The 18,897-nt window shown below is 32.8% G+C and overlaps 1 protein-coding gene and 1 long non-coding RNA gene across 11 annotated transcripts in view; one reads left to right on the forward strand and one right to left on the reverse strand.

The window, feature by feature from the left end:
- Positions 1-18,897, reverse strand: part of LOC125671692 (FYN-binding protein 1-like) — a 52,138-nt gene that overhangs the window by 12,806 nt on the left and 20,435 nt on the right. For 5 of the 10 annotated variants that reach the window (XM_048907545.2, XM_056161770.1, XM_056161772.1 and 2 more), the window contains exons 4-10: positions 18,529-18,740; positions 17,859-17,905; positions 14,003-14,058; positions 12,520-12,625; positions 7,988-8,074; positions 6,302-6,470; positions 4,855-4,878 (exon numbers count right to left, since the gene is read on the reverse strand). In XM_048907545.2, the coding sequence (XP_048763502.2) occupies positions 4,855-4,878; positions 6,302-6,470; positions 7,988-8,074; positions 12,520-12,625; positions 14,003-14,058; positions 17,859-17,905; positions 18,529-18,740 (701 nt within the window). Of the gene's footprint in view, positions 1-4,854; positions 4,879-6,170; positions 6,187-6,301; positions 6,471-7,987; positions 8,075-12,519; positions 12,626-14,002; positions 14,059-17,858; positions 17,906-18,528; positions 18,741-18,897 lie in introns of all 10 variants that reach the window. The other 5 variants (XM_048907547.2, XM_056161771.1, XM_048907551.2 and 2 more) reach the window with 2 other exon arrangements.
- On the forward strand, positions 9,263-10,926 carry LOC125671696 (uncharacterized). The gene is made up of 3 exons (XR_008802187.1): positions 9,263-10,232; positions 10,447-10,601; positions 10,809-10,926. It is a non-coding gene; the product is annotated as an uncharacterized LOC125671696 (long non-coding RNA).

Consider the following 18,897-nt stretch of genomic DNA (forward strand, 5'->3'; position numbering starts at 1 on the left):
ATTTCAATATCTATAGCTACCGCGCCGACCCAATATATTTCACATAGTTTGTTAGAAGTCAAACATCAAATATCCGCGACCACCACTTGTTCTATCCAGCGAAAAACCTTTTGAATTTGCATGGAATATACAAGTTATACATAGATCATTGTACTATCCATACAGGCTTGTGGGATTTTTTTTCCTGTTTTTTTTCCCGGTTATTTTTCTACTCCCAACTATTTTTTCTTCTATTGTTTCATGATTATTTTCATTAGTATATGTATATATGTTTTTGAATCTCTTCTTTCTATATATTTTATCTTGTTTACATTATATAACTACATAAAATATTGTTTAATTAAATCAAGCAGTCCTGATAAACAATTTTTTATTGAATGACAAAACATCGTCAAACTGCAGATTGAACTTTTCAGAGCCTCCTGCTAACATTACTTATCTTTTTCAAAGTATGAGAGGGGGCATGTTGCATGTTGACTTATCCAAAATTCAAAAGTAAACAATAACAACAAAAAATTGTGCTTTTGTCCGAACTTCAAAACCCTAAATCGTGTACATGGGTGGGTGGGGGGTAACTAAAACTGCATCCCCAACCTGATGATTTGTGAAGTGGGTGCATGGGTCACTGCATGGATTGAATTAATAACTTTCAAGCATAAATGTTATATTGTACATTGTTCTCACATTCCATCACTGCTACTATCAACATAGGTGGGGGACCCAATATATCTTTAATATCGTCAAAAATAGTGGGAGGGAACTCTCCTCTCTTTCTCTCTCTCTCTCTCTCTCATCGTCGCAAACCACGGGCTATTATTTCATTCTATTTCACAAACGTTTGTGAAATAGAATGAAACAATAATCCGTGGTTTGCGATGATGGTTTCATATACGCTATCGATCATTAACATTTTTCTAATTTCTATATTGAATTTTTTTTTTAAATTTGGATGCATTAAAATAAGGAAGGCACAACTGAATCTAAAACATCCCGAGCGAGAGCGCGCGGGCGAGAGAGAGATAGCATTAGATAAACTTTTACAGGTATCCCCATAGCTATACCTAACATAGTACTTTTTTGCCTTTGGAATAGTTAATGTGTGTATTATCTTCTACACATTGTGAGGACGTCCTCACTTAATAGGTTTGGTCGGCGAGAGAGAGAGAGAGAGAGAGAGATCTCACATCGGTTATCATTAAATATGTTAAACCCTTACAAATAGTATTACAAAATTCTACAGCTAATGTTGTTGGGTATCCTACGCACAGCTAATTTACAAAACCGAAGAACTGGACATACGTAAAAGTGTGAACTCAGCTTCCCGGGAGGCCGTGACCGAATTTCAAGCATTAAAGCACGCGGACCTCGTGTATTACAATCAAGTTTTTACAACACTTCAGTATGGAATTAATCACTCGCGTTTCTGTTGATCGACTTCTTTATTTGGATACAAAGTTGAACACGTTACATTTATAGTAAAAAATAATTCATAATATGAATTTCTGATAGAAAAAAAAAAATTATGTTCATCAGGTGAAAGATGGGATAAAGCTTTGTAGCTGAATGCATCGTTTACTGACAGTTAAAAAAATAATTGTACACGGGGAAAGTCGATGAAAAATGTTTTCTATCATTTTTTATAAGGTAAAATGAATAAAATTACTTAAATTTTAAGAGTTTTTGGAAAAAATAAAGTTCTCCAAATAAAGTAATTCAAGTAATAATTAAGTAATTCAAGAAAAGATTTTGCCATTTATTTCTCCGGGAAAGAAAGAAATCATCGCTTAACTTTTTTAATCGTTTAGTACATTTTTTCTAAACAAGATAGGCCGACTGATCTCACAGTGGGTATCAGGGACTAATTTTTTAGACAAGGCAGTCTTCTTGTGTATTCGAAATACACATACACCGTGTTCACGGACATTTTACACCGTGTGTTGGGGAATACTCGTGGTCTCTACTGTAGATTTTATTATCAACATTATTGTATTCACCCGTAAATTGCTAACTGAACCTAACATACACTAACTACGCAAATAACAACATATCAGTTTACAGTGTACAATACCTGGTCATGAGTCATAATTGTTTATTTTTTCACTAAATATATTTCATTAAAAAAATACCTTTTCGAATAAAGTTAGTGTAGTATTACTTGTAGCTAATTTTTTATAGATATACTAACAAAAAAATGCACAATTGTTTGTAGTGTCTTCACATGATTTCAAAGTGATTTTTAATATCTATAGGTTTTGCGTCGAAATCACATGTCAAATGCTAAATTGAAATTTTACAGCACAAATTTGTTGAGAAATCATTATATTTCGGGGTTAAAAGTTTGCCTTGATGATTTCAAAAACTATTCTCAATGATCATGGTATCACAATTTGCCAAACATAATGGAAAAGAAAGTTCGAACAATTTTGCATATATTTCATAATCTTTTCTAACACTACGCCTACAATTATTTCCTCATCATACAAAATTTCCTCTTCATTAAAGTCTCATAAATTCAATACACATCTATATTAACAAAAACAACATCACATTGTCGGTATTTTGTAGCTTACGAAACTTGGGCCGAAACGACTTGGTATCTGAGGCCGAAACGACAAAAGGCCGAAAAAACTTGAGGCCGAAAAAACCTAGGGCCGAACTGTAAAAAGGCCGAAACAACTTGCATCGAATGTAAACATATCAGAATGGCGTCTATCGAGAGAAAACGTGCGTTGGGAAGACCCCGAATTTTAACGGACTCTGCTAGGAAAAGGGCGAAAAGAGAGCAAAGTATAATTCACACACGAAGTAGGGTTTACCTGGGGGACCAATATGACCGTTGGTTAAGAAAGAAAGAGGAACTTGGCGAAACACACGCAGGACTAGCGAAGAGGCTGCTCAACAAGTAAGTACAGTATTTGTATATTTTATTTTATATATACAAGATTTGTATAACGCTGTTTCAGTGTTTGATCGATTCTCAGATTGGAAATAGTAGGGTTACGGTTCAATTATTTATTAATAATCAATGCGCTACCAGAAACGTGAAATAATCCCAGCATTTAAAACGGTCCGTATTTAAGTGGGGCCCCCTAAGGGGTACTCTTTAACATTGTTCCTTCAAAAATAACAACACCGATTTTGAAATTGTAAGGCAAGACTTAAAGAGGAATTTTATCATTTAATGTGTAAAATTTATTTGTTTCTTCAATCAGTATTATGAAATGATAACAATGCAATACATTTCAGGTTTATGACAGATAGTGAAACCGAGTCAGCTGATCAATCATTGAAAGAGAGATTCTCTACTCCTGTAACGGACAAGAGTAAAACTTAAAAATTAAAATGTTATCTGTTCTCTTAAGAAAATATACAAAAACAACTCTTAGGACAAAGGAGACAATTTTTCTAAATTACTAATACAACAGGCATAAAATTTGTGTACATTTCCACCAAATGAATATCATTGATTTATGATATTAAAATACATGTATATAAAAGAAATCCAAAACACAACAAGTGAATTTACAGTGTAGGTTATGAAACAACATAACGACATAAAATCATGATGGCAAAATTACCAAGTAAAGAAGATTCTTGAAGATTACATTAATTTTTATGGTTTTGGCCACACCTTCAGGCCCCAGACAGATAGAGTCCATGAAATTCATCCTTTTTGTTCCCCCCGACCCATAGATATTGAATACCAAATTTGGTTGAAATTGGTTCAGCCATTCCAGAGAAGCTGAAAATGTTCAAAAATTTACGACCAATGCATGATGCCAGACAAAAACAGCTTCAGTGGATTATTTGAAGTGCAATGACTATCACAGATTGACGTCATTATCATGACATCATAGTGCATGACAACACCAAGTACTGGTGCAATGAATGTCCAAAAAAGACACCAAATTAGTTACACTTGATTTACCATATAACATAAATTTCCATAAATTGGCCCAAAATATCGATGATTTCACTTGGAGCTCAAACCCTGGCATTCAAATAAGAAATAGATTAGCAAACCCAAAATCCGCTCAGTTTGATTAGCAAAATGATTTGTGTTATATGACGAGAGCTAGAAGTTGGCATAAAATTGCAAAAATGCCATTTTCAATGAAAATATCCTCAAATTCAGGTGGTTTTCCTTTCAGTAAACATATAGCGCATGCGTTGAGCAAATTCATATTCAAGTATGTTTTTCATCTTAAAATAATACACAATATATATAATTTTCATTTTGCTCGACAAATGCACACATCTTTTCCTGAGCAATAATCTGTATGCCATTTGACAGTTTTCAGGCTTATTTTGAAAAAAAGGCGAGAAATGTCTTATTCATGATATCTTAATGCTATCCAATTAGGAATATCATTCTGATTTTGTTGACATAGTATACCTGGCATATATTTTACTTTCTTAAAATGTTGATTAAAGGTTAATTCCAGACACATTTTACAGAGAGAAACTTTTTGGGCCTTTTTATGTATACAATCGTACCTTGTTCTTAATTTCTGAAATATTGCTCTTTGGCCAATACTTGGCATTATTCATGTACTAAATATAAACATATCAACCAGAACATCCATTTGTTGTGGATCTCAAGTGTCCTTTATATAAATGTACTTGTGTGTAGGAGGTAGAAGTACTTGGAATAAGAAGTGTGCCACTTGGTATAGTTTATCCAGTGATGGTTTGGTATAAAATATCAAAAAGCCGAGAAGCTAACAAAAACGTGATAAACACTTTATCATTATGACTGACACACGTTTAAGGGACATACTTTTACTTGGCAAAACAGGAAGTAAATAAACAATGGTTTAGCAAAGAAGCAAAAAAAAAAAAAAAATTGCTTACCATAATGTCTGTAATTTGAAGTTGCTGAGAAAATTGTCACAATGTGCATTTTACATAAAATAACATGCATTTTGCAAAATGGGACCTCACACAATTAAGAAATATGAAAAAGTGTTTTTCAATAGTATCCCACATCCACTCACTGCCAAGTAACAAGTAAAACTGTGGTCTGAACATGTAGTGTCTGAGAAACTTGGTAAAGATTTGTGATGGAAGGAAAGGACAGAGACACAGAAATACAAGAATGGACCATGGTAGATATAACAACGAGCCTTATTTAGAGGTATAATTATAATAATGTGAGACAACAGAAAAATTAATCAACTTCACCACATTTACTTTGAACCAAAATCAAGGAAAGGGCTTAAAGCAATACACTTTGTCTTGACACAAACACCATCCTGAGATGTTACAACTACTCACCACTATAAGTGTACAATACATGCTGTACATATCCAGATGTTTTCTGAAGGGGGCCTAACTCTAGGGGACTAACAATTAGCATTTTACAACTGAAATTTAAAAAAGATACACTGGGGAGAGGGGACAGTCCTTTTCTGGACACTGGGGAGAGGGGACAGTCCTTTTCTAGACACTGGAGAGAGGGGACAGTCCTTTTCTGGACACTGGAGAGAGGGGACAGTCCTTTTCTGGATCTGATCTTGGTGTGTTATCATTACATTGCATTCAAACAAATAAAAGCAGCATGTGAGGATGATAGGGATTTAGAGCAAGCATAATCAGTACCAAATTTGTATGAGCCTTTTATGTATTTAACTTAATAAACAACTTCAATTGATCCAACTGAAGCAATACTCTGAATTTATTTTAAAATATGAAGAACATGATTACATGCATATTTCCTGCTTCTAACATTGTACAATTGTATTCTTAAACAAATGAAGTCAGCTTCAGAACCTGACTAACCTAATGGGATTTATTCTCTCTGTGGGGGCCAGGTCATCCAAAGAAGGACACTTAATTCCAAATATAGCATACAATGTATTTGAATGCTGCATATAAATTTCTGCAATCCTACTTTACATAGTTATGGATTAGATTCTGATTCTGATATATAGTCCTAGGCCAAATAAGCTGGGGTCAGGATCATGACCTACCATTTGGACTTGCAATCTTTCTGTCAAATATGAATTTATAATATTACAAAGTTATGGTTAGACAAAAATAATGGGACAGATGCGGACAGATAGATGAATGGATGGGAGAACCCCCTAAACTTTTTTGCAAGGTATTATAAAAAGTAGCATGAAAGCATCGTATACTGGTAGCTAACCAACTACTACCACAATACTTACACAAGAACTCCCATGGCTGATTATAGCAAGCAGCAAGATAAATAGAACATTACATATCAAGTTATACATCACGGTATTCCTAGCACATGAAAATATTTTTGGAATCTGTGGGTTTTAAATTACATATGTACCTTGTTCTGTGGCTGACAATTTCACAAGCCATTTTCCTTTTGGATTGTCAGTTAGACGGATTAACTGAACTCTTGTGCCCTTTCTGACCTCCAGACTGTTTTTGCCTCCTTTGTCGTCTTCCTTGATGTCACCCTCACCTTGTGGATGTTCAAGGTCTGATGGCTGAATCTAAAATCAAATTTTGCAAAAGATGCTTTATTTGTTTTCATTCCTTGGAGAGCCATTTACATTTACTTTGTTTATCAATATTAATTCTGCATAGCTTTTTATTATCTATCTCACTATGCTGTACATATAATAACGGAATTTTTTTCCTGTTATATTTTTCAAAATACTGTGGAATCATCATTGTTCGTGGGGGCTCAATGTTCGTAGATTTTGTGGATACATTTTACCCACGAATTCACGTCCCCACGAACCAGTGATTCTTTGCAATAGCTTCTATAGTAATATGATTTATATTTTTACAGCGAATTACAAAAGAGGTTGAGTTTTCAATTGCCTGCTGGATTGATCAATAGACTTTACAATTTGGTCAGCCAAAAATCACATTTGGTCTGAATTTAGGTCACAAAGTTACTCAAGCGTAGATTGCTTTTACAGGTAAATCTGAGTTGATTTCAGAGTCTTTTGCAGCTATTTCCCTAGGATTTTATTTTTCAAAGTGAACATCAATTAAATCAAATTTAATATATTTCTCTCTCAGGTATTCATTTAATTACTTTAACATGTTTAATTAAAAGTGCTCTCTCTCTCTCTCTCTCTCTCTCTCTCTCTCTCTCTCTCTCTAATTTGAAATATTATTTCAAGTGTTTTTAAATCAATAAATTTAAAATCAAATTTGATTATATTATTCTTTCAAAATTACTTTTGATTACTTTAAGTAAAGAAAAGGGTGCATTCTCTCTCTCTCTCTCTCAAATACAATTTTTTTTATTGATTAAATTGAACTTTACTAAACTCTTATCAATCTCACTTTTAAAAAAAATTCATTAGACATCTCACAAAGTGTCCACATGTACATGTACCATTCGTCTGTTTGTCAATCTATATTTGAGGTCATTCCATTCATATCACACTAAGAAAACTTCCAGAAAACTCTTCTATTGTTACTGTTTCTGACCAATAGAATTCTTGTTATTATAGCTAACCATTCAAGTTCAGTCTTTCTATTCTATTTATAGTTTTTAGGGTTGGTTAGTGCACATCCACCTTTGGGAATTTTACAACACCTATTCAGCTTATAACCATGAAAAAAATAAGATGGAGAGATATTTTAACAAAGAAATTATTAACTTATACAATTAGAGAAATTCTTTTTCCTGAAATAATCAGTAAAACTGAAGTGTTAAATTATCTTATTTATGGGGTTGTCACTCACACTGAGAAAAAAAAGTTGTCAATTCTTTGTCATACCTGAGTAACTTTGTGACCTAAATTCAGACCAAATGTGATACTTTGCTGACCAAATTGTAAAGTCTGTTGATCAATCCAGCAGGCAATTGAAAACTCAACCGGTATTTTGTAATTCGCTGTAAAATGACATTAAACCTTGAAATTCCATCTGCACGAACTAGTAAATATTTGGCTACCCACGAACATTGGACCCTCGCACATGAATGATTCCACAGTATTTATCTCTGGAAGGCTTCTTCTCTGTTGCACACACAAAAGTTTACACTTACACGGAACTTTTTCTTTAGGGCTTTCATTTCTTTCTCTTGTCGTTTCTTTTCCTCTTCCTGTCTTTTCTTTTCCTCCTTTAATCTTTTCTATAATACAGTGTACCCAATTTCAATATTTGTTATGTTTAAATCAGAACATCCAATAAACACTTGTCAACAATAGTTATTACATTAACTATACTGTATAGGAAGTTAAATTTCATTGTGCAAACATTCGCAGATGGATTTTTCAGCAGCAAATGGTGGGTGTCTGAATTTGATGAAAACATACCTTAGAAGAGATTTTTATAGTGATCGATGATACCTTGAAAACTCAAAAAGAAACTCTTGAAAATTTCTGAATGAACTCTATAATAATTCTATGCGTATTTCTTGATATGTGTTTCATATTTGCTGTGATAAAAAGAAATATGCAATGCTGTAAAGTTTGGAGGCATATGATATCTCAATTGAGTGTATTGTAATACATAATTATGTACTGCACAAATTTCAAAAACACAGGATATGATCAAGTGATTGCTTGTTAAAGCTGGACAAGGATGTTATTAACAGTTCAATTTCTAGATTGATCAGTACCCAATGCAAAAACACTGCAACATTGACTTAATTCATTCAAACAATATTACACTAAATAAATTGAATTGTATTAAAAATTCTCCATACAAAATGTTTGAGATCTTCAATGTGTATTAGTGGACAGCTTAGATATATATGCATGGATTTAATAGAAGCTGTTCAGAGTGACTGAACAGGTAAACTGTCAATGAGAGGCCCACAGGCCTTATTAGTCACCTGAGTATTAGTGAAAGGCATCACTAGCCCCCAAGGGCAACAAAATCTATAATAATTTTCCTGTTCTGTATATCTAAGCTAAAAACTAATATTCAGCAGCAGTATAAAATAAGATGTGTTCTTAAAACACAAATACCCCTGAAAAAACCATACTGATGAAATATTTTATATAATACATTGTATAATATGTTATATCAATACTACATGTATGTTTCTTAAAATCACTGTTTATCTCTTTGAATTTCAGACAGTAAAGCAATGAAATATTCCAGTCAACTTGAGATTGGCTGGATTAAAGAGAAAGAATATAAAAAGAAAATCAGAGTCAATATTGATGACCAATGCTGAGTTATTAGACTACATTAATTGCTATAAATAGCAAGTATTTACATAATTTAAATATTTTATTCAGCCCTAAATAATTTACAAAAGTTTCGATTAGGCTTTACACATGCCTGACTCTGACTTGACCAGAAGAGCATCAAAGGTAAACAACATGGCTACCCAGGTAGCACAAAACGTTTTCATAACATTGTATTCCTGTTGTAAGGATGTTATCGGAAAACATTACTAACAAAACATTTTTATAATGTTATAATAACATTTTTTTTTCAGTTGTAAAAACGCTATAAGCAAACGTTTTTGACCAATGTTTTAAAATCATTTTGTCGTCGTTTTAAAAACATTATAAAAACATTATTGAAAATGTTAGGATCATCTTTCTTTTAAACATTTGAAAATACGTTTTCAAAACGTTTTAATAATGATTTTAAAAACATACTTAATATACTATGTTTTTCAAAAAGTTACCCAAATCAAAGTAGTGTTTTAAATATATTCTTTTGAAAATGATTTTTTTTTAAAAATTACATAATATTAAAATGTTGCCAGCCAACACAAATATAACGTTGCCTTACAATGTTGATAAAACATATTTAAAACGTTACAGAAATACATATAACTTTAAAAAACTATTCGTACTTCAACTTAATTTGATTTATTTAATTGATATAACACTTTAAAAAAAAAAAATGTTTAACAAGATTCAACTGCAGTATATTGAATTATGATAATCATTTTGTAAGTTAAGGACAATGATTTCATGCTTCTAAATTACCGAAAGTCATCTTACGTACATCAGTTTTAAAACATCTTTGATACAAAAAAGAGTAAAGGTCTATTTTTAACTTAACAATATTTTAAACAATGGAATTCATTTCATTTGCTTGTGGGCATGCATGCTCTGCTCTGGGAATTAAATTCCCCCTTTCAATGTGTTTACGGAGAGTTATAATGGAATGACACAGCGGGATACTATGGCCAAGACTCATACAGCCGATCCTATAGTTATGCAATTTTCTCGCGATTTGATATGCTGTGTAGGTCAAAGTTTTGGAAAACCCAAGCCATTCTTGTTACACAGAGTCTGCGAGCTGGTGAACAGTCGGTTAAAGTGAGTATAATTTTGTAGTTAATATTAATTTCTCCTTAGATGAGAGTGCAAAGAAGAAACTGGTATAAGGAATTAAATTGCTTATGTGTATATCTATAAAGGGTATTGATTTAAGTATGATTAATTTAATAATTCGTCTTTTCATCCGTAAAATCCATATACATGTACTATACATTCATATTGTACTATAATTAAAACATGACATTCGTTTTAGATAAATGCCATGGCCTCTCTGCAGGGTGGAAGGAAAGATTAGCAGAGATGTGATGAGATCTGTAATGACTAACAACTGCATGAGCCAGTTTAGTGGCACTGGACAGAAAGGGAAAATAGCCTTTATTGGAACACCCCTGTACAAAATCATTCTTTGTAAGTTTAAACAATACAAATTTGGTATATTAAATAAAAAATGATAATAAACTAAAACATATAAGTACATCACTTTTGTCCTCATGATTTCATTTCAGTATATGTAGTACATGTCATTTTGATTGATGTTGTAATTCAACTGTTTTAAACACATGCATTGATTTAATATATAATTTTTACAATGAATTCCATTTCACATTTTTATAGCTGCTGCACGCAAAGCATCAAAGAAAACTGTTTCGTTTGCGACAATCAAACGAGAAGTTTTAGACGTCCTCAGATTCGCCCCATACCTTCCTTAATTGAGGAACTAAATTATGCTAAGGTATATATGAAGTTTGTCATCAGAAAAATACAGTAAAACATTGTTAAACCTTATGCTGGTCTGTTTATACAACTCTGTAGCATATCACTTGTTTCTTGTCTTCATCAGCTGTGTGAATACACATAGTACATGCAGTTGTCCGCATAAATGAGTAATAATTTTGTAAATTTATGTTTCATGTTCAAATCTTTCTTTTTCAGAAAAAAGGTGGAAAGAAGTCGATACAAATAGATGAATTTCCATCAGATTCGGAATAATTAATATTATATGGACTGATTTTTCCAAAAATACAAATTTTATTTGCAAAGAAGACTTTTGTTTATTTTATTTTATTACGGTTCAGGTTTTTAAACATATTCACAGTATATAAAAACATTGGTGAAAGGGTTTGAAAACATTTATCAAAATTGTTGGAAGAATGTATCTTGTAAAATTGAATTATCTTGTAAAATTGAATTTTAAATGCTCTCAAATGGTTTCTATAAATGTTCTTAAAACGTTTCTTCTAAATGTTTTCAAATGGTTTCTATAAATGTTCTTAAAACGTTTCTTCTAAATGTTCTCAAATGGTTTCTTAGAAATGTTCTCAAAATGTTTCTTCTAAATGTTATGAAAACGTTTCTTAGGAATGTTTACAAAACATTGCAGTACAATGTTTTCAAAATATGTTATGCCAACGTTTAAAAAACCATACAAATCACGTTATAATAACGTTTTAGAAAATGTTTTCATAACATTTTCACAATGTTTTTACAACGTTTTAATAACGTTGTTGTGCTACCTGGGTACATCTATCCAATTCTCACTGACATGTGAAGCTTGCATAATGCGCCTTTTCATGAAAGAATGCATCTACTTGCATAAAAAAAAACCCACAACTTTTATCATCGCAGTTCAAGCACTAGACAAAGGTCATTTATATTTAAGATTTCACAGTAAAAAACTGAAAAATCATTTTGAAGCTAGATATATGAAATACCTCTATGTTTTCGTTTGATACTCTCAGTATGAACTCCAGAAATCTCACGGAGAAGCACAATCAAAAACTAGTGCTAATGGTAATGGGGACCATTACATACAGTAAAAAATTTCACTTTATTTGCTCCATTTATTAGAGACCCAAATAAGTTCTGATAAGCTGAGAGCAATTTCTCATGGTTCAAAAGTCAAAAGTTATAAGGATCAAAGGTCAAATTTAAGTAACAAGATAATAATGTCTGAAAACTTTGTTGATTTTGATCAGATCACAAAACATGAAGCATACACAAGCTGAATGTCAAAGTATAGCAGATAAAAAGTCATAGGGTGATAAATGGACAGATAGATGATGAAAACATGTACTGTGGTTTCTGAGGGTTGCTCTGCTTTGCAAACAACACAACAGCATTAAAGTTAATGCAAACACACAGATTCCCAAATTCATTATGGACTCTAGTTCCTTTTGAAATATCTTTTAGTTTAAGACTTGCTATTGATGAAATTTCACATTCTAGAGAATTAGACTGAAAGCAACAATCTTGTGAGTTGAGACTTTGCTGTAATATTATAGTAAAACTGTAGTATATGTTAGGATCCTGATGATTATGTGTATACCTGTTCTTCCTTTTTCTCTCTTTCTTCTTTTTCTTTTCTTTCTTTCTCAGTCCTCTTCTCCTCTTGAAGTCTTCTCTTTTCTTCTTCTTCTTTCTTGTCCATCTCCCTGGATGATAGAATATAGGTTTACTGATATAAAAACATTAAATTAAGCATTAAATGTCCATATTTTGACAACTGTTGTGCCGATAAGATGCAGCAGTGTAAAGACAATGGAATAAAAAATGTTATGAAAATTTTTCTGCACACCTGTTACCTATATGATAGATATAAAAGAAATAAACATTTAATGCTTCTATTTCTTTTACGTACTTTACATGTGAATTTAAAAAAATATATAATATATTGGATAATTGCTTCCCGTTAGTTTCTTACAATATATTTGATATGTACCCTACAATTTCTGCATCATGCACAGTTATCTATATACATACATTATTATTTCTTTTGTGTGTTTTTACTATTTTGCCTAGTTCAAATTTTTCATAATGAGTAATATAAAACAACTCATCTAATTCAGAAAACTTTGCTGATATGCGAGCTTCAACCCTAGACCACATGCTTGCCAAGTAAAAGCACTATCCATTAGACCATGGAACTGCTTTACTTCTTATCGATAAAGTATATATATTTTAAAGTTTACCATTAACTGATATAACTGTTAAAAAGAAAGCTTGTTCAATATTTGATTACCATAACATAAAAAAGATTAGATATCATCCATTTTTGGTAATTATACTCCAATAAAATAAAATAAAAACTAATCGATATTGTGTGTAAGATATACACATCAATCAACACCAGAAGCACATTCTGAGCCCTTGCCTTTGTTCCAATGAAATGTAAATATAACAAATCCTAATATTTTGAAGGAAAAAAATACCGATTGTCAGTATGATAATCATAATAATGTTACATTTTTTGTATAACACGCCAAAATACTAGTCTGGGTTTTGACAAATAGAGCACTCCACTTTGGTCGACTTTATTTGTCTAAACCCTATTGACTACCATTTTGGCATTGTATACTCAAAATGTAACATGATTATATAAATATCCTATGTTTGACAATGTTTTTCATAGCAAAATCATGCTGGAATGTAAATATTACACAATAACACACACTTTAACTACTGTACTATCAAAATTATACAGTACCACTGCCAACTGGTAGCGTTAATTCATAATTGTGTGCCTAATAGTTTATCATCTACTGTGGCAGAACATTTGACGGCACTACTTAAGTATGGGTACCATAAATAACCGTAATACTAAGTACTGGTACAGTAAATGTCCATGTTACTATTCACCTCATGTTAAAAATACATGTAATTCACAGTGGGTCTTGCATGAAAACATTATACATGTATACCATAAATTGCTTCATATTCCAAATTCCCAATTGAATTGTTGTAGGTTATTGCTAATCAGGAGAAGCTGTTTATGAGAAAGCTAATGCATGTAATAAGGTGTTGGGACTTACTCCTGAATATCATCTAGAGGCTCATACACATCATCCTGTTCCAATTCCTCTTCTTCCTGTATTACAAATTGATGCAGATTTTATTGATGCTGTTGACATAAAACTTATCAGTGGGTTATCATGAAAGTGAACCATATATCACAAATAGATTAACAAACTCAAGGATCACAATGGTCGACCTTGCTCATACAGCAACTACCTGTGACCTCATGGGGTTTGGTTGAATAAACTTGAAAATTCTCATGTGCATAATATAACCTTGACCTCAACATGAATAACCTTGAAAGTCATCAAATGCTATACATCATCTAAACAAATTTCATGAAAAAGTTTTGAAACATATTCCAATTTTTGTCATTTTATGAAGTTGAGACTGCATGTATACATTAAAAAATCTTTCACTATCAATTATTTTTAAAAAGAGCCATATTAAAAAAAAAATGCTATCATTTACTACTAAAACATATATGGAGTTGATTCTTTGCACAGAATAAATGAACTACAAAAAAAAAGATTTGTTGAACTAGAATACTGACAAGTCAATGAAAATTTTTAAAACAGAAAAAATTCTAGATCCAGTAACTCCGTAACGACAAAACCGATAAGTCTGAAAATCAAAAGGGTCTTCCTCTTCCTAATATGAGCATTACCTTTAAATTCTATGAAAATCTTCTCTCAAAGTAATGTCAAGTTATTGCATGTCATAGAAAGTGCTATTACATGTAACTAATAAATATTGATTAAAACAAGCATTCTGCAGGTATTGCATAGCAGTACATGTCTCCTGCTGGTCCTAAGTTGAGTTGTTTGCTTAAAATTCTGATGCAATATTCTGCGTGAATAATCTTGATGCCAACAGTTTATGGATAATAAAAATAAATAATAACAATAAAATTGGAAAATAGAATTTGATACGGCTATACATATTGGGGCCCCCAAATTTTTTTTGTTTCCTATTAATGCTTTTGAGAAACAGGGTAGGTAGATCCGACTTTTTTTGTGGTCAATTAAGTATTAAAAGGGTCTGTAACTCCAGTGGATTTTTGATGATTGATGAAATGAAAAACATGGATGATAGATAGAGAAATATATATTGTGTAAATGTCACTCAAAACTACATTATCCCATCTGAACTTTTTGAAGTCTAAGATTTCCTAGTATCATGATCTGTCATCAACATTTATGGGATAATTAACCAATGGCTGATAATTTAATTATGATAATAAGATCCCAATCCCGAGTTTTCGAATATTGAAAAATAGAGTTGGTTGGGAAAACAGTAATCTTGCTTTCCTAGTCTCTTGCTCTCGAGAATGTATAAGTGACTTTCTGGTCTGAGGGAATTCCCAGAAACTAGACTAGGAAACCGGAACCACACAATTTCTTACAACTAGCAAGGACCATGTCCAATCTTGAAATTTCAATAGTAATGCTTTATGCATTTTCTTTAATTTTAATGATATTCAAAACATGTCAACAACCATCTGCAAATGAAGATGTCTTTATTGTCACATTAAACAACTCTTCATTTATATCCTCAGCCTAAAGCTCTATTGGTTGGTTAGGAACAACCTCATCTCCAGTATTCTGAACAATGAAGCATATAAGGATCTGCATTTTCCTTTCTTCTTAGCATTGTCAATGTTTTGAACTTTCTACCTGCATTTAAATTGCCACATGGTGTCTACATTTCCTATGTGGTTGAATGAAATGTTGAAAAATCTACAATCGAACATTTTTGGATGAGCAGGCAGAGTCTTTTTTAATATATGTTCAGAAAATATTTAAATTATCATCTATTGTAAAACACTTGATTAAATATGTGGTTGCCACCATATACTGGCGGCCACCACTTAATTTATGTGGCAGCTGGGTTCCAGTTATTCACCTCCCTCTCCCTCTCTCTCTTCTAAAATGAAAGGAATGCAACCCCTGTAATCTCCCTCCCCAATAATTAGTAATATGTATGTGTTATACAATTACGATCATTATTGTTTGTCGATTTTGCTGTTAATTTACAAAGTTATATAAATGTCCATGATATCAAATATCGACAGATTTACGTACGAGAAAATCTTAATGTGTACTTAATAATATACATATGTACCAACATATCAGGCACGTAGAACCAGGGGGCTGCCCCTCCACTTTTTTAAGCAACGTTCATTTTCCATTATTTTTAAATGCAAACTAAGTTTATTTTCACATGCAAAATAAGATATATTGGCTGATTGGCCCCCATCCCACTCTTTTGGTGGTAGTAATGAATGGCAAAAATGTGATAATGAATGAACTGATGAATTGAAGAACAAACAGAGCCCCACCCCTCCAATTTAGGAGGATGAAGTTTGGGCAAAAGAATTTTTTTTTAGGTTCTTTTTTTGCTTGTCAACAATCTTAGAAAACAATTTCTCCTCCGTCTGTCCCTACACTTTGAAAAATGATGCTATGTGTCTATATACTACTCTAAATCTTTCAAAACAAATCACTCAGCAGTAGGAAGTAAATTGTTTTTGAAATTGGCAGCTAAATTAAGTGTCGGGCTGCCAGATAAATTAAGTGGTGGCCACCAGATAATAAGTGGTGGCCGCCAGTTAAATGAACCCTGGCACCTATAGGCTACAGTAGAGTCCCATAAATCTCGTAAAAATCACTCAACTGTGACTGAACTTAACCTTGATTTTTAAACATAAGTAAAGCACATACCACATTTCAGCTTACTAATTCAAAGCAGGATGAAAAAAGTCTGAAAAACTAGATTTTAACAAACAAAGTGCAAACTAGTCGTCCCCTTCGGCTCTGCCAGTAGGGGACTAAAAATTCAAAGTCCCATAATGACAAGGCTGATAAATCTAAGATTTGGAAGGGGTCTCCAAGTACTATATTTAAAATCTTTGAAAACTTTCCAAGGAAACTTAAATTATCATGACCCATAGAAAGTGCTGATGGCTGGATTGATGGACAGAATTATTTCTATAGGGTAAAGTGCTGATGACTGGATTGATGGACAGAATTATTTCTATAGGGCATCTTTTAACATAAACTTCCTGTTTCTATACTCAAACCATGAGGAACACTTTAATTCATCTTTAAAGAAATGACCATCATGAATACTTTTTAAAGGTTTTGAAATCACCAGGAACTATCTGTTTTCATTCAGATAAAATCTACCAAGAAACCCCTGTATTTGACAAAATCAATAGTTTATACACATTCATAAAAAAAATATCAAAATATTACTTCAGAACTATTCAATCTTTCCTTGAATGTGTAATATAAAGTATGATCTATATACAATGACGATTTGCATGTACAGCCTGGGCAAACATTTTCATTTTCACTCAGAGTCTGTTGCAGGCACTTACTGACAAACAGTGCACATGCTCACATTTTGTACCATATTCATGAAGGTAGACCCAAGATTAATCAATATTTGATCATTTGATCCGTGAGGATCCGAGTTAGAATAGATCCTCAGTATCACCTTGCTTGTCGTAAGAGGCGACTAAATGGGGGTGGTCCTTTGGATGAGACCGCAAAAACCGAGGTCCCGTGTCACAGCAGGTGTGGCACGATAAAGACCCCTCCCTGATCAATGGCCGTAAGCGCCGAGCATAGGCCTAAATTTGAAACCCTTCACCGGTCTTGGTGACGTCTCCATATGAGTAAAAAAATTCTCGAGTGAGACGTTAAGCAAGATACAATCAATCAATCATACTACTTCACCAAACACAAAGATGTCTGTAAAGAGGCAGCATATATATAACATTTTATTTCAACTATATGTAGATTGGAAAAACTCTAACCAACTAGAATTTCAGACCTTAAACAAAGAATTTAGCACAACACAACTTACAATATCCCCTGCCTCTGCATCCTGGTATTCCTCCTGTTCAATGTCATCTGCAAATTGAAGGAAAATCAATCCATGTAATGCATACATGCATACAATGATGGTATGTTCTCTGCTAACTTCAATTTGGAAAGCCAAGGAAACTGTGATTACACAACTTATTATATATCATAGAGACATCATCGCTAACCATGGCGCTTACCGTGTCTGTGGGTACCTACCCTATCTCAAACCGTGGCTGTATGATCAGCAAAACCCTAAATTTTCATTAATATTTATGAAATGACACAACCATTTATTAACCAATCACAGTCACAATAATAGATTTCGATATTCTAATGGCTGCACCCACAAGATAAATGTATAGCATTTGTTTACAAATTATGGGAGCTCCCTGATTGGTTGATAAATGAACATCGGGAACATAAATATTCATAAAGTCAGGTTTTTTTTTAATCATACAACCACGGCTAGTATGACATAGTCTGAACAGAGACAATAGGACATTAGGTATGGTTTGCGACAATACTATTTATACTACAAATACACTCAAACTGCCCTTCTTCTTCTGGAATTCATGTCCTCTGACACTACCGTCAAGAAATATATTTAAAAGTATACCCAAGCGAAAAAATGAAAATACATTTCAAATCTGTTGGAAGAAGAAGTTTACTGTGAGCATCCGATATCGATGGTATTTGTGGAGGTGGTGGCCTTCCCCTGGATGGAATGTCTGGTGGTGGAGGAAGAGATGTGAGGCCCACTTGAGGGGGAGGAGGAAGAGACATGAGGTTCACCTGAGGGGGAGGAGGAAGCTGAGGGAGATCTAACATATTGGCAGTGTCATCATACTCTTCTTCCTCCTCATCAGAAGCCATATCTGGTCTGTCAAGAAAAAATATTTAATTTTCAATTATTTAGCATTTCCAAAGTACCTTAACACACATGTATTTATTTTGATTTTTCTAAACATCTTGATTTATCTATTTACAGTTTCAACTTCTCTGTCATATTCATCTTTATATGTAGAGTTCATTAGCTT

Source organism: Ostrea edulis, chromosome 4, assembly GCF_947568905.1.
Source record: "Ostrea edulis chromosome 4, xbOstEdul1.1, whole genome shotgun sequence".
In the NCBI taxonomy this organism is placed as follows: Eukaryota; Metazoa; Mollusca; class Bivalvia; order Ostreida; family Ostreidae; genus Ostrea; species Ostrea edulis.